Source organism: Rhopilema esculentum, chromosome 21 (assembly GCF_057945365.1).
Source record: "Rhopilema esculentum isolate cy_ngs chromosome 21, ASM5794536v1, whole genome shotgun sequence".
Classification (NCBI taxonomy): Eukaryota; Metazoa; Cnidaria; class Scyphozoa; order Rhizostomeae; family Rhizostomatidae; genus Rhopilema; species Rhopilema esculentum.
The window spans coordinates 9552977-9575145 of record NC_142835.1 but is presented as its reverse complement, the minus strand read 5'-3'; the positions used below and the strand labels follow the sequence as shown (position 1 = coordinate 9575145).

At 36.0% G+C, this 22169-nt stretch overlaps 2 protein-coding genes across 3 annotated transcripts; both read right to left on the bottom strand.

Moving 5' to 3' along the window:
- Nucleotides 1-1936: 1936 nt before the first annotated feature.
- LOC148957712 (uncharacterized) lies at nucleotides 1937-6640 on the bottom strand. 2 transcript variants are annotated; one of them, XM_089114935.1, is made up of 4 exons: nucleotides 6064-6640; nucleotides 3647-5116; nucleotides 2749-3017; nucleotides 1937-2120 (listed from the first exon to the last, which is right to left on the bottom strand). In XM_089114935.1, the coding sequence occupies exons 1-4, from the start codon at nucleotides 6497-6499 to the stop codon at nucleotides 2103-2105; spliced, it is 2193 nt and encodes a 730-aa protein (XP_088971061.1). In that variant the 5' UTR covers nucleotides 6500-6640; the 3' UTR covers nucleotides 1937-2102. The 2 variants fall into 2 exon arrangements, with proteins under 2 accessions (XP_088971061.1, XP_088971060.1); XM_089114934.1 differs by lacking the exon at nucleotides 1937-2120 and having other exon boundaries at nucleotides 2141-3017; nucleotides 3659-5116; nucleotides 6064-6622.
- A 7319-nt stretch (nucleotides 6641-13959) lies between these two features.
- Nucleotides 13960-19726, bottom strand: LOC135684828 (uncharacterized). The gene is made up of 5 exons (XM_089115048.1): nucleotides 19663-19726; nucleotides 18802-19371; nucleotides 17607-18212; nucleotides 15762-17207; nucleotides 13960-15121 (listed from the first exon to the last, which is right to left on the bottom strand). The coding sequence occupies exons 1-5, from the start codon at nucleotides 19724-19726 to the stop codon at nucleotides 14634-14636; spliced, it is 3174 nt and encodes a 1057-aa protein (XP_088971174.1). The 3' UTR covers nucleotides 13960-14633.
- Nucleotides 19727-22169: the final 2443 nt, after the last annotated feature.

Below are 22169 nucleotides of genomic sequence, written 5' to 3'. Positions count from 1 at the left end.
TGTGGGTCGAAATAGGCCTATCAGAGCCGCGAGGACAAGACTGTTGAGGTTGCCCAATCAGTGTCGCTTGCCTATTGAGAATTTAGATCCACAGCTGTTAAGTAAGTTAAGTTAAAGTAAGTCAAGTCAAGTCAAGTCAAGTCAAGTCAAGTTAAGTTAAGTTATCTCAGGCCTGTTGCTTTTCAACATTTACATTAACCACATTTTTCTACAATACAATCTGGCTGTCACTTAATGATTTGAATAAACAAGCTAATGAATTTAAAAAGCAAATATTTAAACGTTAATCAAACATTTCTAATTAAGAGCAATCTAGAATTCTTATCAATGGTTGTACTATCAAAGAATGAACGAATAGTAAGTATTTGGAGTAACATTGGAACAACTTCGATTAGAAAACATTTCAAAATACCTTTTAATGAAGCTGGACAATGATAAATCAACTAGCAAGGATTGCTCCGTATGTGTACAAATCTTAGCGAATTATTTTAATAAAGACATTCATTTTATCAGAGTTTAATTATCGTCCTTTTATCTTAATGTTTTGTAATAGGAAAGGTAATAGCTAGATTATCAGGAATCATAAAAGGCCAATGAGAAAAACGATAATCAATCAACTTTTGACAAACATTGGATTAAAAAAACAACCAAGCCTCATAAAATAACTTACAACACCTTGCCATTGAAACAGTAAAGCATTTAACAGTTCGAAATCATCTTTCATGGCTAAGATATTCAATAAATTAATGGCAATAATGCAACTTCAGAAATTCCCAGTTCAAACAACAGAGCCACATTGCAAGACCTGTGTCATTTCAAAATACTCCCCAACTCTACTGGTACAACCCGGGTCATGTTATTTTTGAGTTATTGGTTTGCCATTGTCTAGAAACGAAAACAAGATCTGAACGAGGCTTCTCGAAATTCACAAAGGTGCTCGATTGTTTGAGCTCCTAGGTGTAGCGTATACAGCGATCTCATACATGCCCTTCACAGGTTGAACACAAATGCGGACAGCATCACAATATAACTAACATGAGGCATGAAAAGTAAAGCACGCTTTGAACAATTCATTGGACCTAACGCCGACAACGGTAAGATTACTTTCTCTTCTATGTCAAAGCCCAAACACGAATATTACAAAGAAGGTAATTTCGATGAAATAAATTATCGTTTTGGTCTAAAGCTAAAAACTGGCTTATATCTACTTGTTTCGACTAAACCTGATCGGAAAGGTTGTTCTCAGGCTAAAGCGCTCTCCTTTGACTTGATACTATTTATCGAGGCTTAGATTAGTACTATTTATCCCATGGCATATGTCACTTTTGTACTGACTACGTTTTTCGTTATCAAGGCTCTTTTAATTTCAGTTTTATTGCCTAAAGTAATACCAGCTTTCTTGAGTGCTTATCTAGAAACAATTCTGCATTTTATCAGCTGAGCTTTTAAACCATTAACGAATAGGCCCTAAAAGTTCCCATGTTTCGCTTAGTAAACAGCCTTGCAATTTCACAATCTCTAGTGGATCCTTCTGCATGCTACCCTCTTTCCACTTGAGGGCCCTCCCTTGTGACATTTTCGATTCCCACGTTGTATGCTACGTTGTATTCAAATAAAAGTTAAAAACAAAACTGTCTTTAGGAAGGTATTAGCGGGGGGGGGGGGGGGGGGGTTGTGGGCATTTCAGCTGCTTCACATAGACTTATATTAACATCCCGTTAAGATCAAAGCAATTCCAAGTTCATTTTCTTTGAAATCTGACATTATTTTGGCGAAGAGATGCATCACTTGCTCTTATTCTTCGGCAAAAAGATCAGTCTACCGAGGCCATATTCTTGCAGAATATTTTTGATAAATGCAACTTTTAGAAAACCGAGCCGTGATGCACGATCGATACTGTTCTTATTGTCTTACATTGTTACGTGTTAGGAACATAGAGATAAACTAAACGATGAAACAACCAATGATATGATCAAAATATGTAAGAAAAGAAAAATCTACAACTTTGAATCTACAATGTTTGCACATAATCAGAAATCAGTTTAAAGAAACTTTGCGCTTGTCTTTTGCTTTGTCTCAGGGCTTGCTCGGTTTGTTTGCAGTCATTCTTCTGGCAAATCCTAAAATATTTTATGAGAAACATAAGATTGGAAGGATTAAACTTACGAACAGAGAAAATAGAATTCAAAGTGAACAAGCGCTGTCTAAGCTGATGTGCCCTCATTTACTGTAAAATATACTCAAGATTTTTTTCTAAACCATTGAATAACAAAATTGATTTTCATTTTGCCACGATGATTACGTCACTTCACCTATTTTAAGTTAACTGTCCATACGTCAAAAGCATCATGATAAAATCCTTATTAGGATATCCTACGGCAACAACATAAAGATATCAGCCTTGCAACACACAGCCTTATGAAAAAGTCATGTGATCATCGCCTTGTGACAACAGCCTTGTGACAACAGCCATGCGACAATGAACTAACGGAAACAGTCTCAAATGCTTTGCCCTTCAAACCTAATTAACTACTGTCTTATTGTATCTTTTTGTATCTTACTGTTTGTTATTGTATCAGCCAAATTTTGCAGTTTCTCTAAGAAACACATCAGTTTGTCAACATAGATGATTAGAAACATGTTTTTTCTAAAGTCCAAATTTAAAAACAAAGGATTGTATGTAGCTACAACTTTGCTATCGATGTTCAATGGATAGTAAAGCAAAATCTGCAGAGTGAATAATTTTACCTTCGACATGCTTCTATCGATGATCTCTTCTCCAGGTTTCTGACTCTTTTCAATCACTCCCTTCTTTTGGAAATCAACCGTGTACTCCATTTTTGCCTGGCTACCCTTTGGGCCAGGAGCAGCATAAGGACGTTTTCCTCTTTGCTTCTCATTTTCAGCAGCCAACAGTTTGTATGTCTTGACGATCATTTCTTTCCAGAATGGATGAACCTTTTCTCCTCTTGAAACTGCTTGCAAAGCTTTTAGCACTTCATCCGCCCGGATTACGCCTGCAGGTTTTGATCAAAGTCACATTATGAATCATCAACAAATGACCTACGCTCAGTTGAAAGGCAAATCATACACTTTCATTAAAAAACGATATCAAATATAGACCTAATACTTGCATTTTTAGCAAACCTAATGATAGCTGAAACATTGTTCTTATCAAGCAATGCGTTATTGTAACACAAAAATTTGTTATAGTCGGTTCAAATAGAACGAGATATGATAACGTCATAATTAGAAAAATAAGAAGCATTTTTCAATTTCAACCGTGTAGTCTGACAGGTAACTACAAATTGCCAGTGGTTGTGGAAAAATTGTTCAATCTGCTACAGATTACTTGAGATATGATAATTGGTCACATAAGAACAGGCCCCTTACACAAAAATTACACAAATTAGGGTTATATGATTTTCATGACCTATAAAGTTATAAAACTGGCTGACATAACAGTAATCTATTAGCAGAATGAAGGTCTTTCATCGGTGCTCATTTTTCATCAACTTGCAATGTGCTTAACCGAAGCTCCTAGTCTTAAGACAAGATGTCAAAATTTACAACTATAAGTTCATAACGTCATCTCTAGAATAATGAATCCTCAAAAAAGAAAAATGAAATTTAATAATGATCGCACATATAGACTTACTCAGCACTGTTTTTCCATCTTCCATTTTGTTCTTTCTATCGTTACTGGCAAAAGATGAATGTTCTGCAACTAGCTTCAATTGCTTTGGTATGATGACGTTAGAAATATCATCTTTCATCGTAATAGTTCTATACTTGTTATTTTTTTCGGATCGTTTGGATACAGTTGTACCAGGAACCTTTGTGTTTTCAAATGTCACCATCTGGTCAGCCGTGTTATTGATATAGTCACCTTTGTTGGTTATTATAGAGACATTTGATGAGCCGGTGACACAATAATCATCATCGTGTGCCTCAAGTTTTACTGGATTTGTTGAAAGGACATGAGATGCCTTTTCATTGCGTCGCAAATCTGATGAAACAGTATCAGCAGAAGGTTTCTGGGACGTCTTTGTGACTGGAATCTCAGTATTGTTTATATTCTCTGCTGTCGTTGAGATGTTTGAACTGAATGAGTCAACAGTGATCTTCTTTTCTTCCGCCTTTTCTTTCCGTGCATTTTCTTGAACATCTTCGTAAAAACATTTGTCATTGTTCACAGAGACATTTGTCCCCATCTCCGTTTCAGTTGAAATTTGTGCAGGTTCACATCCTTCAACTTCGATATTTGTTGTGCTGATTGCTAGTGGTTCCACCTGCAATGAAAATCCTCTACTAGCTGGAAGAAATGCCACTTCATTTGAAATGTTTGAGATTCTTTCTTGACAAACATCACTGGATATGTTTTCCTCTTCCTTCGATGCTAGATAACCAGGGGAAACATCGACAGCCAAACAACTTTCATTGCCTTGAGTGTTGGCTGATGTTCGTTCAACAAGTGGAAACTTCAATTGCTGCGTTCTGGGTGGTTCGTTGGTTATAATGTTGAGAGATAAACTTTTCTCTGCGTCCATTGTGGCAAATAGTGGACACACATGTGCTTTCGGCTCAAATGGAGCTAGATGATCTTGTCTAACGTCACTTGGGCAGGCTTCCCAAATCAATTTTTGCTGGTTTAGATTTGCATGAGCATCTTCGTTTGCCTCTAGCCGGATTGAACAAACGGCACACCCAACAGACATGTATTTAATATTTTCTATCAAAACAGTAGCCGAGGTTGACCTATTGGAATTTTCTACAGTCTTAACCGATGAGCCCAGTACTAACTCATTCTCTTTTTGAAAACTCCCTACCGTACCATTATTCTCTCTGTTTGTATTTATCTCGTATATTTCACTCTTGAATTTCTCCTTTCTTTCACTTGGCGTTGACCTTGTACTGCATTCATTCTTTCTCGGAACGATTGGTCTTATTACTTCAAGGTTCTTTAAAACCAAAAGTGGTAATGGCATCGGACGGTACGCTGGCACCGACGTTACTCTTTCTTTTGCTTTGCCCAGCGAGAATCTTTTGTTTTGCACCTTCCTATTCTCAGAAACCATTTCGTTTACAGGTTTGGCGTCATTGGGATAAGGACTTCCTACAAAAGTAATTCATATAATTGTAAATTTGAAAGATAGCAAAAATTTTACTCTTTAAAATGGCAGAAGAGGCAACCCTCGTATGCACTATACAGTTTATGCGAATACACTGAAGAGAAATTCTTCGTCTAAGCGAGTTTGTAAATAGGTTTTCCTTACAAGCACTAATTTCTACGCCAGGAATTTAAGATGATGAAATAAATTGAAATATGGTTGCCAAAGAGTATTTTGACAAAATGTATGGCGAAGCAATGTGGTAATTTGGCTTGTGGTGCACAAAATAATCGATTTCCTATTCAAGGTGATAATTAGCCATGTTTTTGCCAGTTTCCTTTCAAATAAAACTTGAAAAGCATTAATTGCCCTTATATTTAGTACTCTGTTCAAATGTTTTTGTTTTTCTTTGACAGCATTAGTATTTAGTGTAAACGGCTCTATCTTTGTTCTTTCTCCGCTGTCAGAAAAAGCCAACAGTTCCGGTGTCATATGCGTTTCGGTAACCTTATGCATTTCGGTCCGGGTACTCAAACGCATGGCAATTTTGCTTATACAAAAACGTACCCAATCTTTTAAAAACAGGGAACTGAAACAAATGGTGGAATTTAGCATGCGACCTGGTCTGGGAACACAAATGTTCTGATTCATAATGTTCAGAAGCGGTGCTGTGATTTCCCTTGTTAAGTTTATGCAAAAAAGTACAACATTAATGGCGACTCCAAAGTTTTCTTGATTAAAAAGTGTGAAATTTTGAACAAAAAGAGCACTGTGTTCTATTTGTTAATTATAATGTGTCATAATATCGAATTACGATGAAATCACTTGATTTGAAACACATTGCGTTTCACAATGTTACACTTTTGCATAGGGTACCAAAAAGCATATGACACCGGCAGTCTAGCCCTAACTTTTGTTCTATCATTTTCCGATTTCAATATTGAATGATTACCTTTGTCTTTTCCCATTGCTGTCATTGAGGCTTGTGTGATGGAAAAAGGTGGAATGCTTAATGAATTTTCTTCCTGCTTTTTCTCATTTTTTGGTTCTCTGTGTGTTTTGTCCTCTTCGTGTTCCCCTGGCACTTCAAACGCTCTGAAGTCAAAGACGAATCGCACAAGATTGATTTCTTTGGATGCACTACGGAGCTGCCTCGTAGATACTTGCTTTGCGTTGATGTGCTCTCTAACCACGTGTTTAAGTCCCTCAATTGCCTTTTGAGCCTTTGCAGCAGCCCTACCAAGTTTGGACAAAGTACTTTTCTTCATTCGGTAAATTTTGTCTCTTGCTGCCTCCAGATAATGAATGATGTCTTTGCTCTCGTGAAACCATATTGGATCAATCTCTTTTCCGTTATTCGTGTCTCTATTGCCCATAGAATGTCTCATCTTATTGTTTACTTCTTTACCTAAAATAGCAAATAAATGAAAATGTATGCGAGCACCACAACAACAGAGTACAAAAGCATCCTAAAATCCCTTCTTTGTGAGGTCTCTTTTGAAGCATTCTCGTTTATGATTAACTTGTTCTAGAAAAGTCGGTATCACCTTAAATTTTTTTAATCTGGGAGATTGGAAAAGAGAAATTTTCTTTATGTATAGTGCAAAAGAAATAAAGAAACACAATGTTTACATGTTTTATTGCCAGCAAAGATATCTGTAATTTTCCTTGGCGATTGTTAGAGAAAAAGGAGGCTACAGCAGGGATTCATAGCATTTTTAAGAATGAACTCAGGAGTGGCATTGAGTTCTTGTCTCAGACGTGCAAAACACTGCTACCGCGATTTGGCAACTTGAAAACTTTCCTGAAAATCCCTGAAAACATTCAGGCATATATTTTTGAAACTTTAACATTTATATTACTACCTAAATTTTTAAGTGCACGATATTCAATTTTCAAGAAAAAAATTTTCTTTTTTTGCTATAAAGTGTTTAAGAACTTACACTAATGGCAAATTTTAACCTTGTTATTGCAGATTCAGAAGCCTGTTCTGATATAATTTACCTTGGTTTTGCCTTCCTTCAACACCGTTAGGCTTTTGTGTCACCAAACTGCCTGTTGTTTTCTCGCCATGGATACAAGAATTGAGAACAGTTGTCACTTTCGTTCGTGCTTTTGTCTTTTTAAACGTCATTTTCAATTTTGAACAACCGCCCTGGTCTTTTCCTATTCTTTTCATTGAAGCTTGTGTGTGTGTGGTAGGAATGCTGAATGACTTTTCTTGGTGTTTCTTGTCATCTTTTGCTTCTCCCTTGTTTTCGTCCTCTTCGTATTCTCCTGGCACATCAAATCCCCTGAAGTCAAAAACGAATCGCACAAGATTGATTTCTTTTGATGCCTCGCGGAGCTGCCTCGTCTTTACTTGCTTTGAGTTGATGTGCTCTCTAACCACGTGCTGAAGTCCTTCAATTGCTTTCTGTGCTTTTGCAGCGGCTCTAGCAAGATTGGACAAGGTCTTTTCCTTCATTCGGAAGATTTCGTCTCTTGCTGCCTCCAAAAGAAAAATTAAGTCTTTGCTCTCATGATGTCTTATCTTGTCCCTATGATTTCTCTTTCTGCTGCTTACACTTTTGCCTAAAAATGACAAAACATGTAGCTACAGGGGATTTTAAATAAGATTTTTGTCCAATGAAAATTTTTTTAATACTTAAATAGCAAAGCAAAGCAAAGATAGAAAGTTGTTTAGTTAGTTGATTTCAATGACAAACTTGGTTTTTTTAGATATAATGTTAAGGAATATGAGTAATTTCGTCCATGTGTTAAAAATCTTTACATCGTAGGTTGAGACTTGATCAAGTCATTTGGCTCAAAACTAAGAATATAGCTTTAAAAGTTGTTGCCATTTGAAATCGTTATCAAAATTACCATCCTCCTTCGCCTTACCATTATTTGCAGAATTTTCACAGCTAATGTCGTCTTTATTTTTCATATCGAGTTTTGCTTTTCTGCTTTTATCCATAAGTTTCGAACTTCCCCGAGATTTTGCCGTTCTTCTTGTTTTTCCTCTGTGATGGTTTTTTTTCTTACTACGTAGCATGTGTCCCGATTCCAAATCAGATTTTTTCTCAGAATGATTTTCATTTTTGTGATGCAAATTCTTTGGCTTTGAATTTTGCTGCGCGGATTCCACTTTCTTTACCAATTCTGTAATGTAATTCCAAGCAAATTTTTTAAGATCAAATCCAATTTGAAATTCGGTCATAAAGATATTAAAACTTGTAAAAAAGTTCAAATTGATTGAATATGGGTAATTGTGATAATCTTTTTCAAAATACCTGTAGAAAGACTTTGCTTTTCTTCTTGGAAGATTGAATCAGCTTTTTGTTCATTCTTTATCACCTTGTCTCTCGAATCCTCTTCATTTCCAAAAATAAACCAGAAAATCCAGTAATCTTTGTTCTTTCTTCTTTCTTCTCCAGTTCTTTGCTGCCTTTCATAATGTTGTCTCCGTTTCATCTGCATTATCTGTGCTTCAGAGATGACCTTGTTCCTAAAAACTCTGGCCTTTTTTCCGTTTTTCAGCAAGGCATAAATTCGCTGCTGCCCAAATTCATTCACTTCAATCGGAGGACGGAAAATCTGACTCGTAAAATCCTCGAATGTGTTATACATTCTTTCTCCAATCGACATCAATGCAGTTCTTCTTTTTGGCTCACACATTGTCTGGTTTGGTTTTGCTGCAAAAAAGAGACAACGCTAAATGCTGCTATTGATACATATAAACAAAAAATGAGCTATTCCAAAACCTTGCATTTGGTTAGAGTTCTAGATTGTTTCAGTTTTCTGAAGGACACGTGCAGTTTTTGATAAGGCAGTAACAAACAACTGAAAGAGCTAATGAAAATGTTACCTTCAATGGAAAAGATGCTATATCCAGATTCAAAGACAGTCTGTCCAAGCAGGGATGGTTCTATTCCCTAAAGAAAAAGGAAAGTGAAATTAACAAACATTAACTTGCTAGAAGCTTCACTAGACTCAAGACTATGTCTAGAGTTGACAAGTTGAAGGAAAGACATCAATGAAAAGATCGAGTCTCAGTCTAGCATTTCAAATTGCCTTTGATTTGTCACCAAAAGGCTTATCATCATTTATTGAAATAAAAGAATATATTTCTATGTCAATTATCATCTTCCTGTTCATAGTAGAATAAACCATCATAAAGTAGAATGAAAAACGAATGTATTATAGATAATTTTGGAAACTTACCTTTGCTGGATTGTCAATGCTTAAATGTATCAAACTCATTATGCTACTTGCAATTAGCAAGTAAAATGAGAGAACTGACACTAACATGCCGAAGATCGAAAAGACACAATCTTGCGATCTTTCTCAAATAAACAATACCGCCTCGTAAATCGTTAACAACGAATATTACGACTTTCCAACACTTGTCGAATTTGCTGTGCAAACCTTCAAGCGAACTTAAGAAGAGTTGTCCGTAATCATTTCTGATCGCTATTTATACACCGTTCATCTATTTGACGTCACAATCAAACATCGATTACGAATAGGCAGCAATCGGTGAACAATTGCAGATCTATCTGACGTCACAATGTTGCCTCGGACACAAAACTGAAAAACTTGAAAAGAGACTTACCGCCACTATAGTTTTTCTATATACGCAATAAGATTAACGATGCAAATGAGATACTTCTTAGAATTTTCTAAACTTTCCATTCTTTGATTCGCAAGAGCTGAATATTCCTTAGTTTAACAAGAACCTTGCTATCTTTAATATAATAAATATAATATATTCAAATATTGTGTGCATTTTATTCTACCATTTCTACAAAAGTGCTCTGAATTAATTATTGGAATTTAGCAAATTTCCCCTACTCTCAATCAGGTCGATTATTACCTTATAGACATATCGCAAAAGTTTCGACTGTTAATTGTTTCGCATCTTCCGTTCTTTGTTTTGTAAAATAATTCAACTTTAATTGTATTAAGGGAATGAGTTTTCCTTAGTTTATCAAGAACGTTATTTTCTTTAATATCTCGACTTTCCGTCACTTATGGCTTGTGTAATTGGTATTGGCATGAATCTTCAATCAACAACTGATTTTGTTCTTTTTAAAATTTAACACGGATATTTGTAATAGATGCAGCTGTTGTTGTAACTGCTGTTTTGTATCACAAGGCTACGGTGAAAAATGATTCCAAACTTTACAAAAGCTGCAAAACATATTTGCTAGAATTTTCAAGAAACAGAAACGATCATGCATGACCTATGGTATTCATAAAGAATCTAGTTTTGCCTATAGTTCTTGTTACGATATAAACGAAACAGCTTTTTTGCATACAAAGAATCATAAGAACTTGTACCCGTTGATCTTTTGTATCTATTCAAGACAAAATGCTGTACATGACTTAAACACTTGCGTAGTTCCCGAGGTGGATGTACCTGTTACAAAGATGAACACTTGCCATGGTCAGAAATCTATATTTTTCCTCGTTGCAAAGATTTGGAACAGATTACCTGTAGATGTCAAACTGCCTACCACTTTTAGCATTTCTAAATTTTGGCTGAAGAGCATCTTAGACCAGGCGGCGAATAGGGGAATGATCGCTCGAGGACGAAATTTATGGGACCAGGTGTTTTTGGCGAATTCGAGGGTGCTGATTTCGGAAATCGATGTTCTACGGGGATTTTGGGGGCCTCGAGATGTGCTTTGATTTCTACGAAATACACGAACCACCTGAAGCATCAAACCACCTTCAAAATCAGAGATTGAGTTTCCATGCAGAATATAAAGCCTTGCGTTTTCTTCACATGGCGGCAGAAGATTGAGATTTATGATCACTTAATGTCTTTCGAACTTCGGCACAAGAAATAAGTGTCAGAGAAAATTTACTCAAGATGTGCTTTGATTTCAATGAAATACACGACCACAACTAGAAACATAGTTATAGCATGAAAAAGCGTGCAGGCCAAGTAATGCTTTCTTTTTCTAGAACTCATGATAACATGTCTGTTATCTTCCTTTGTTTTCAGGTACCACGAGAATCTTCGTTCCATCCAATTCGTGGGATAAGAATATTGTTAGAATGGTTTTGAGAACTTCAACATGATCCTTTGTAACTTTCGTAAACTGAAATTTGTTTTAAATTATCACTGTCCTGCTAAAGAGTTGACTACGATCCTTTATAATTGCAAGCTGAAAAGGTATAAACAATATTTCTTTGCTTCCTACATTGATATGAAAGCAGTTGAAGTCATATAGCACCTTAATGTTGGGTTGGGACTCGTTAAGGCGTATAGCTAGCATCCTTTATATGCTGTTGTCCTTGTATTTGTCAAAGACAGTCACAATTTTAGTGCACTGGTCTGGAATGGTGGCAGTACAGGTATTTCGGTCTTCATTTGTTTCTTGGTATATGTAGGGCAAACCAAACATTTGGTTGCAGCAAGGTCCAAGTCGTACCTGTTAAATTTCTCCGCAGGTGCTAGTTCATCGGAGCTAATAAGGGTCACTTGTGGCAGTTTCATGCAATTTATCTTTAACAGTTCTTCTGATGGCACCATCTGCTGTGCTGAGAAGCATTGACATAGTTGCAAGTGGATACGATAGAGTTGTCTCGAGATCTACACCTGCTTCGTGCTTTTTCGAGTGTACAACTATAAAGTCAGGAATGTCTCGCTTAAAGCTCTTTTTTATTCCTTTAATGTTCAGCTTATTTTCACTGACGAATCCTTGAAGCTTGCAAAGACCTCCTTTCCAGTTTTTTTTAAAAAAAAGAAAGTAAGTAGTTTCGAGAGTACTGTAAGTTAGTAAATCCTGCCAACACTGTATGGTGTACCCAAGCTCATTTGGAAGATTTCTCTGAAAGGGGTGGTTTTTCCTTAAACCTAGGACAGATAAACTTGGAAAAAGGGGTACTTTTTTAATTCTGCAAGAATCACTGAGATAAGGTGCTCTCTACAACCAACCTAGGCCAAGATAACTCTTTGCTGACAATATCACAGGTTTTCAAAGATTTTTAACAAGAGCATCACCTCAATTTGATTCAATACAACATTTGCAAGATAAGGTTTTGTATGTATAAAGGTCATTTGCAACTTATAACAGTAATGTTGGTCGTTTTGTTATACAATGTGTTCCTTTTTCACTTATCGCCATTCTAGAGAAACCTATAAACCTATAAAAACAAGAATCATATAAACTACTTCAGTATTCTCCAATAAGTACAATTTTAGCCAAAATAGTGTGACAGAATCATAGTGTAGCAGAGCAAGAACTCCTGTTCACTTTCTTCTTGTGTAAAAAGTTCATTATCATTTAGTTCATTATCATTGTATCTCAGTAAAAAGGGTATAGAAGCTTTACCTAGAAGTCAGAGGAAAGAGGTATTTCTTTATCTCTCGGATGGGCATGGGTTCACAACTGATTGAAAGTGGACAAACCGGGAATGATTAAGCGAGATTTGTCATGTATTTTATAGAAATCAATGCACATCTTAAGTAAATTTTATCTTACACATATTGCTTGTGCAGAAGTTCGAGAGACATTAGGAGATTATAAATCTCAGTCTTCTGCCGCCATGGGAAGAAACACAAGGCTTTATGTTCTGCATGCAAACTAAATCTCTATGATTTTCAAGGTGGTTTGATGCTTCAGTTGGGCTTCCTAGTAGATAGCTCATGGTTGGGGTGAATGAGGATTATATTGTCAAAATGAAAAAGAGCTTTACCCTTAGAGCGTCGTGTGCAGTGTGGGAACTTTGAAACGATTAAACTAAGTTCAGATGATTCCGTTGTTTTTCATAGTGTCATTTATCAGTTAGTAATTAATAGCCCTGCATATTTCCTTCGGACGACAATTCAAAAATTAGTCTCAACAAAAATGTATTAAGCTCTTTAGATGTCTTTTTAAGGATAAAAAGTTTTAAATTACGCAATTTTCTCGTGGAAACGAGGCTTTTGGCCCCCCTCAACAGACCATAATTCAATTTTGAGCATTTATGCAAAAGAGATATGCTTAAATAACTCTAAGACTTTTTTCCATTTAAATTGTTTTTTTCATTTATTACTTTCATATAGGCGAAAAAGAGGCTTCTAACATGAAAGAGAGGCTGATGGCCCCCAAAAATCCCCGTATAACATCTATTTTCGAAATAAGCAACCTGGAATGGACCAACAGCACTTAGTCCTATAAATTTTGCCCTTGAGTGACCATTCCCCTATTCTCCGCCTGGTACACAAAGCATGGAAAGAAAACAGGACCTTCGACGAAAGGGGGGTGTGGCCAGGGGGGCCTTGGGCCCCCCCACTTTTTTGCAAAACAATAGAGTTTTTTTCAAAATCTTATGTTATGTTTGTTAAATTTTCCCTTGCCCCCCCCCCCACTTTTCAATCTTTGTCGGAGCCCATGGAAAAGCGCACTACGAACAATTTATTGGATCTAACGCCGACAACGGTAAGGCTGCTTTCTCTTCTTTGTCAAAGACCCAAACCAGAATATTACAAAGAAAGTGATTTTAATAAAATAAATTATTGTTTTGGTCTAATGCTAACAAACGGCTTATATCTACTTTTTCGTCCAAACCTAAGATGAAAAGATTGCTGTTAGATTAAGGCGCATCGTGTTTTAACTTAGTTTTGTAATGACAATATTTTGAGTATCAAGGCTCATTTAATTGCAGTTTTAATGCAGAAAGCTGCTTAACATAAACTGATATTAACATCCCGTTAAGATCAAAGCAATTTCAAATTCATTTTCCTTGAAATCTGATACTATTTTGGTGAAGCGATTTATCGCTTGTTCTTATTCTTCGGTAACAAAGATCAATATACCGAGGCCATGTTCTTGCAGAATATGTTTGATTTTGACAATATATCCATATAGTAAATGAGACTTTTAGAAAACCGAGCCGTGATGCACGATCTATTCTGTTCATTTTGTCTTACATTGTTACGTGAAAGAAAAATAGAGATAAACTAAACGATGAAGCAATCAATGATATAATATAAATATATATTAAAAGAAAAATCTACAACATTAAATCTGCAATGTTTACACATAATCAGCAATCAGTTTAAAGAAACTTTGCGCTTCTCTTTTGCTTTGTCTCAGGGCTTGCTCGGTTTGTTTGCAGTCATTCTTCTGGCAAATCCTAAAATATTTTATGAGAAACATAAGATTGGAAGGATTAAACTTACGAACAGAAGAAATAGAATTCAAAGTGAACAAGTGCTGTCTAAGCTGATGTGCCCTTATTTACTGTAAATTATGCTCAAGACTTTTACTAAGCCATTGAATAACAAATTTGATTTTCATTTTGCCACGATGATTACGTCACTTCACCTATTTTAAGTTAACTGTCCATACGTCAAAAACATCATGATAAAATCCTTATTAGGATATCCTACGACAACAACAAAAAGATAACAACCTTGCAACACACAGCCTTATGAAAAAGTCATGTGATCATCGCCTTGTGACAACAGCCTTGTGACAACAGCCATGCGACAATGACCTAACGGAAACAGTCTCAAATGCTTTGCCCTTCAAACATAATTAACTACTGTCTTATTGTATCTTTTTGTATCTTACTGTTTGTTATTGTATCCGCCAAATTTTGCAGTTTCTCGAAGAAACACATCAGTTTGTCAACATAGATGATTAGAAACATGTTTTTTTTAAAGTCCGAATTTAAAAACAAAGGATTGTATGTAACTACAACCTTGCTATCGATGTTCAATGGATAGTAAAGCAAAATCTGCAGAGTGAATAATTTTACCTTCGACATGCTTCTATCGATGATCTCTTCTCTAGGTTTCTGACTCTTTTCAATCATTCCCTTCTTTTGGAAATCAACTGTGTACTCCATTTTTGCCTGGCTACCCTTTGGGCCAGGAGCAGCATAAGGACGTTTTCCTCTTTGCTTCTCATTTTCAGCAGCCAAAAGTTTGAATGTCTTGACGATCATTTCTTTCCAGAATGGATGAACCTTTTCTCCTCTTGAAACTGCTTGCAAAGCTTTGAGCACTTCATCCGCCCGTATTACGCCTGCAGGTTTTGATCAAAGTCATATTATGAATCATCAACAAATGACCTACGCTCAGTTGAAAGGCAAATCATGCACTTTCATTAAAAAAAAATATCAAATATAGACCTAATACTTGCATTTTTAGCAAACCTAATGATAGCTGAAACATTGTTCTTATCAAGCAATTCGTTATTGTAACACAAAAATTTGTTATAGTCGGTTCAAATAGAACAAAATATGATAACGTCATAATTAGAAAAATAAGACACATTTTTCAATTTCAACCGTGTAGTCTGACAGGTAACTACAAATTGCCAATGGTTTTGGAAAAATTGTTCAATCATTACAGATTACTTGAGATATGATCATTGGTTACATAGGAACAGACCCCTTACACCAAACTTACACAAATTAGGGTTATTTGGTTTCCATGACCTATAAAGTGATAAAACTGGCTGACATAACAGTAATCTATTAGCAGAATGAAGGTCTTTCATCGGTGCTCATTTTTCATCAACTTGCAATGTGCTTAACCGAAGCTCCTAGTGTTAAGACAAGATGTCAAAATTTAAAACTATAAGTTCGTAGCGTCATCTCTAGAACATTGAATCCTCAAAAAAGAAAAATGAAATTTAATAATGATCGCACATATAGACTTACTCAGCACTGTTTTTCCATCTTCCATTTTGTTCTTTCTATCGTTACTGGCAAAAGATGAATGTTCTGCAACTAGCTTCAATTGCTTTGGTATGATGACGTAAGAAATATCATCTTTCATCGTAATAGTTCTATACTTGTCATTTTTTTCGGATCGTTTGGATACAGTTGTACCAGGAACCTTTGCGTTTTCAAATGTCACCATCTGGTCAGCCGTGTTATTGATATAGTCACCTTTGTTGGTTATTATAGAGACATTCGATGAGCCGGCGACACAATAATCATCATCGTGTGCCTCAAGTTTTACTGGATTTGTTGAAAGCACATGAGATGCCTTTTCATTGCGTCGCAAATCTGATGAAACAGTATCAGCAGAAGGTTTCTGGGACGTCTTTGTGACTGGAATCTCAGTATTGTTTATATTCTCGGCTGTCGTTGAGATGTTTGAACTGAATGAGTCAACAGTGATCTTCTTTTCTTCCGCCTCTTCTTTCCGTGCATTTTCTTGAACATCTTCGTAAAAACATTTGTCATTGTTCACAGAGACATTTGTCCCCATCTCCGTTTCAGTTGAAATTTGGACAGGTTCACATCCTCCAACTTCGATATTTGTTGTGCTGATTGCTAGTGGTTCCACCTGCAATGAAAATCCTCTACTAGCTGGAAGAAATGACACTTCGTTTGAAATGTTTGAGATTCTTGCTTGACAAACATCACTGGATATGTTTTCCTCTTCCTTCGGTGCTAGATAACCAGGGGAAACATCGAAAACCAAACAACTTTCATTGCCTTGAGTGTTTGCTGATGTTTGTACAACAAGTGGAAACTTCAATTGTTGAGTTCTGGGTGGTTCGTTGGTTATAATGTTGAGAGATAAACTTTTCTCTGCGTCCATTGTGGCAAATAGTGGGCACACTTGTGCTTTGGGCTCAAATAGAGCTAGAGGATCTTGTTTAACGTCACTTGGGCAGGCTTCCCAAATCAATTTTTGCTGGTTTAGATTTGCATAGACATCTTCATTTGCCTCTAGCCGGATTGAACAAACGGCACATCTAACAGACATGCACTTAAAAATTTCCATCAAAACAGTAGCCGTGATCGACCCATTGGCATCTTCTACAGTCTTGACTGATGAGCCCAATACTAACTCATTCTCTTTTTGAATGCTCCCTATCGTACCATTATTCTCTCTGTTTGTAATAATATCGTATATTTCACTCTTGAATTTCTCTTTTGTTACACTTGGCGTTGACCTTTTACTGCATTCCTTCTTTCTCGGAACGATAGGTCTTACTACTGCAAGGTTCTCCAAAACCAAAAGCGGTAATGGTAGCGGACGGTATGCTGGCACAGTCGTTGCTTTGCCCAGCGAGAATCTTTTGTATTGCATCTTGCTATTCTCAGAAACCATTTCATCTACAGGTTTGGTGTCATTGGCATAAGGACTTCCTACAAAAGTAATCCACTTTATAGTAAATTTAAAAGATAGCAAAAATTTTACTCTTTAAAATGGCAGAAGAGGCAACCCTCGTATGCACTATACAGTTTATGCGAATACACTGAAGAGAAATTCTTGGTCTAAGCGAGTTTGTAAATAGGTTTTCCTTATAAGCAAAAATTTCTACGCCAGGCATTGAAGATGATGAAATAAATTGAAATATGGTTGCCAAAGAGTATTCTGATGTGGTAATATGGCTTGTGATGCACAAAATCATCGATTTGTTATTCAATATGGTAATTAACAATGTTTTGCACAATTTTCACAATTTTGCACAGTTTCCTTGCAAATGAAATTTGAGAGGCATTAATTGCCCTCATATTTAGAATTCTGTTCAGATTAAATCTTACCTGGGTTTTGTATTTCTTTCACAGCATTAGTATTTTGTGCAAACAGCTCTTTCTTTGTTCTCTCTCCACTGTCAGAAAAAGCCAACAGTTCCGGCAGTTTAGCCCTAACTTTGGTTATATCATTTTCCGCTTTCAATTTTGAATGATCACCTTGGCCTTCTCCCATTGCTGTTATTGGGACATGTGTGATGGAAAGAAATTGAATGCTTAATGAAGTTTCTTCCTGCTTTTTGTCATTTTTTGCTTCTCCGTGTGTTTTCTCCTCTTCGTGTTCTCCTGGCACTTCAAATGCCCTGAAGTCAAAGACGAATCGCACAAGATTGATTTTTTTTGATGCCCTACGGAGCTGCCTCGTAGATACTTGCTTTGCGTTGATGTGCTCTCTAACCACGTGTTTAAGTCCCTCAATTGCTTTTTGTGCCTTTGCAGCAACCAAACCAAGATTGGACAAAGTTCTTTCCTTCATTCGGTAGATTTCGTCTCTTGCTGCCTCCAGATAAAGAATGATTTCTTTGCTCTCGCGAAGCCATATTGGATCAATCTCTTTTCCGTTATTCGTGTTTCTGTTGCCCATAGAATGCCTCATCTTATTGCTTGCTTCTTTACCTATAATAGCAAATAAATAAAATGTATGCGAGCACTACAACAACAGAGCATTCTAAAATCCCTTCTGTTTTGAGGTCTCTTTTGAAGGACTTTCGTTTATGATTAATTTGTTCTAGAAAAGTGGGTATCACCTTAAATTTTTTAATCTGGGAGATTGGAAAAGAGAAATTATCTTTGTGTATAATCCAAAAGAAATAAAGAAACACAATGTTTACATGTTCTATTGCCAGCAAAGATATCTTTAATTTACGTTGGCGATTGTTAGAGAAAAAGGAGGCTACAGCAGGGATTCATAGCATTTTTCAGAATGAAGACAGGAGTGGCATTGAGCTCTTGTCTCAGACATGCAAAACACTGCTACTGCGATTTGGCAACTTGAAGGCTTTCCTGAAAATCCCTGGCAAACATTCAGGCATATATTTTTTAAACTTCAACATTTAAATTACTACCTGAATTTTTAATTGCACGATATTCAATTTTCAAGAAAAAAATTTTCTTTTTTTGCTATAAAGTGTTTAAGAACTGAAGACTAATGGCAAATTTTAACCTTGTTATTGCAGATTCAGAAGCCTGTTCTGATCTAATTTACCTTGGGTTTGCCTTCCTTGGACACCGTTAGGCTTTTGCATCACAAAACTGCCTGTTGTTGTCTCGCCATGGATACAAGAATTGAGAACAGTTGATACTTTCGTTCGGTCTGACTTTTTAAACGTCATTTTCAATTTTGAACGATCACCATGGTCGTTTCCCATGCCTTTCATTAAAGCTTGTGTGATGGAAAAGGTAGGAATGCTGAAGGACGTTTCATGCTGTTTCTTGTCATCTTTTGCTTCTCCCTTGTTTTCGTCCTCTTCGTATTCTCCTGGCACATCAAATCCCCTGAAGTCAAAAACGAATCGCACAAGATTGATTTCTTTTGATGCCTCGCGGAGCTGCCTCGTCTTTACTTGCTTTGAGTTGATGTGCTCTCTAACCACGTGCTGAAGTCCTTCAATTGCTTTCTGTGCTTTTGCAGCAGCTCTAGCAAGATTGGACAAGGTCTTTTCCTTCATTCGGAAGATTTCGTCTCTTGCTGCCTCCAAAAGAAAAATTACGTCTTTGCTCTCATGATGTCTTATCTTGTCCCTATGATTTCTCTTTCTGCTGCTTACACTTTTGCCTAAAAATGACAAAACATGTAGCTACAGGGGATTTTAAATAAGATTTTTGTCCAATGAAAATTTTTTTAATACTTAAATAGCAAAGCAAAGCAAAGATAGAAAGTTGTTTAGTTAGTTGATTTCAATGACAAACTTGGTTTTTTTAGATATAATGTTAAGGAATATGAGTAATTTCGTCCATGTGTTAAAAATCTTTACATCGTAGGTTGAGACTTGATCAAGTCATTTGGCTCAAAACTAAGAATATAGCTTTAAAAGTTGTTGCCATTTGAAATCATTATCAAAATTACCATCCTCCTTCGCCTTACCATTATTTGCAGAATTTTCACAGACAATGTCGTCTTCAATTCTCATATCGAGTTTTGCCTTTCTGCTTTTATCCATAAATTTCGAACTTCCCCGAGATTTCACCGCCCTTCTTATCTTTCCTCTGCGATGACTTCTCTTCTTACTACGTAGCAAGTGTCTCGATTCCAAATCAGATTTTTTGCCAGAATGACTTTCATTTTTGCAATGCAAATTCTTTGAAACTGAATTTTGCTGCGCTGGTTCCACTTTCTTTACCAATCCTGCAATGTAATTCCAGGAAAAGTTCGTAAAATCAAATACACTTTAAAATCAGGTCATAAGAAAGTTAAAGCTTGTATAAAAGTTTAAACTGTTAAATATGGCCGATAGTGATAATCTATTTCAAAATACCATTAGAAAGACTTTGCTTTTCTTCTTGGACGATAGAATCAGCTTTTTCTTTGTTCTTTATCACCTTGTTTTTCGAATCCTCTTCATTTCCAAAAATAAACTCGAAAATCCAGTAATCTTTGCTCTTTGTTCCGTCTTCTCCAGTTCTTTGCTGCCTTTCATAATATTGTTTCCGTTTCATCTGCATTATCTGTGCTTCAGAGATGACCTTGTTCCTAAAAACCCTGGCCTTTTTTCCGTTTTTCAGCAAGGCATCAATTCTCTGCTGCCCAAATTCATTCACTTCAATCGGAGGACGGAAAATCTGACTCGTAAAATCCTCGAATGTGTTATACATTCTTTCTCCAATGGACATCAATGCAGTTCTTCTTTTTGGCTCACACATTGTCTGGTTTGGTTTTGCTGCAAAAAAGAGACAGTCCTAAATGCTGCTATTGATACGTATGAACAAAAAAATTAGCTTCTCCAGAACCTTGCATTGAGTTAGAGTTTTAGGTTGTTTCAGTTTTCTGAAGGGCTTCTTTAGTAACAAACAACCAAAATTACTAATGAAAATGTTACCTTCAATGGAAAAGATGCTATATCCAGATTCGAAGACAGTCTGTCCAAGCAGGGAGGGTCCTATTCCCTAAAGAAAAAGGAAAGTGAAATTAAAAAACATTTACTAGATAGAAGCTTCACTAGATCCAAGACTCTACCTTAAGTTGACAGGTTGAAGGAAAGACATCAATGGAAAGCTTGAGTCTCAGTCTAGCATTTCAAATTGCCTTTATTTTGACACCAAAAGGCTTATCATCATTTATTGAAATAAAAGAATATATTTCTATGTCAATGATCATCTTTTTGTTCATAGTAAAATAAACCATTAATAAATAGAAAGAAAAGTGAATGTATCATAGATAATCTTGGAAACTTACCTTTGCTGGATTGTCAATGCTTAAATGTATCAAACTCATTATGCTACTTGCAATTAGCAAGTAAAACGAGAGAACTGACACTAACATGCCGAAGATCGAAAAAACACAATCTTGCGATCTTTCTCAAATAAATAATACAGTCTCTTAAATCGTTAACAACGAATATTACGACTTTCCAACACTTGTCGAATTTGCTGTGCAAACCTTCAAGCGAACTTAAAAAGAGTTATCCGCAATCATTGCTGATCGCTATTTATACACCGTTCATCTATTTGACGTCACAATCAAACGTTGATTACGAATAGGCAGCAATCGGTGAACAATTACAGATCTATCTGACGTCACAATATTGCCTCGGACACAACTAAAAAACTTGAAAAGAGACTTCTCGGAAGTGTAGTTTACATATATGTGTAATCAGATTTTTAGATCAATGTGAATTGATACATTCTCATAAAATTTGATCAATAAATTCAAGAGAATTTTCCTGCTCGTTCCTACTTGTCACTCTCTAGGAAAATTACTTTACTTACATTTTTTGAAATAGCAGTTTGAAAACAATTTTTGATTAATTTGAGACTTATCTAGGTTTATCAAAAATTCAAGTAGACAGGAATGTATAAAGTGTGTGGTTTATATTTATTTTCGGCTTAGAATTATTTTTCGCTGAAAAGTTTAGTTCTTTAAATTTTCATGTCTATTAAAATTATAACATCACAGCTGAATCATAATAAAACGTCTATCTTGAAGTTTTTGTAACCATCCGCCAAATTAGTTTGCTCGTATTTTCAAACTAAAGTCGGGCTTACGACATGTATTACTTTTTTAGTTTGCCAAGAAACCAGAAATTGGTCTTGTCTCTTTTTTCACTAAGCAAGTTGTTTCAACTTTGCCTTTTTTATAAGAACCTTTTTCTTGACTTGAAGCTTGCGTGTGTATCACTCATTAACACACTATTTTCTGTTCTCTTCCATAGTGTGCAATCTGTCAAGTTCTTTTTATCGATTGTCAACAATTCACTCTTCCATAAACATTTTTCATTTTATAGGGCAATGCCTTTATCATATCCTATTCAATACCAAACAGCCATGCGTAAGGAAAAACTAAATTGTTCTGTAGAAGAATTTTCAAGACGATGCAGCAATCACCGTGGAAGTGTCGTTGCACATTTGCATTCTATT

Excerpts from the sequence above, each read along its gene's own strand:
- LOC148957712 (XM_089114934.1), bottom strand. The coding sequence starts at position 6,499 with ATGAGACATTCTATGGGCAATAGAGACACGAATAACGGAAAAGAGATT. Across the intron at positions 5,117-6,063 it reads AGCAATGGGAAAAGACAAAG|GAAGTCCTTATCCCAATGAC; the intron begins GTAATCATTCAA and ends TTACTTTTGTAG. Across the intron at positions 3,018-3,658 it reads AGATGGAAAAACAGTGCTGA|GCGTAATCCGGGCGGATGAA; the intron begins GTAAGTCTATAT and ends CAAAACCTGCAG.
- LOC135684828 (XM_089115048.1), bottom strand. The coding sequence starts at position 19,726 with ATGAGAATTGAAGACGACATTGTCTGTGAAAATTCTGCAAATAATGGT. Across the intron at positions 19,372-19,662 it reads TGGTAAGGCGAAGGAGGATG|GCAAAAGTGTAAGCAGCAGA; the intron begins GTAATTTTGATA and ends TGTCATTTTTAG. Across the intron at positions 18,213-18,801 it reads CCAAGGAAGGCAAACCCAAG|GTAAAGAAGCAAGCAATAAG; the intron begins GTAAATTAGATC and ends TTGCTATTATAG.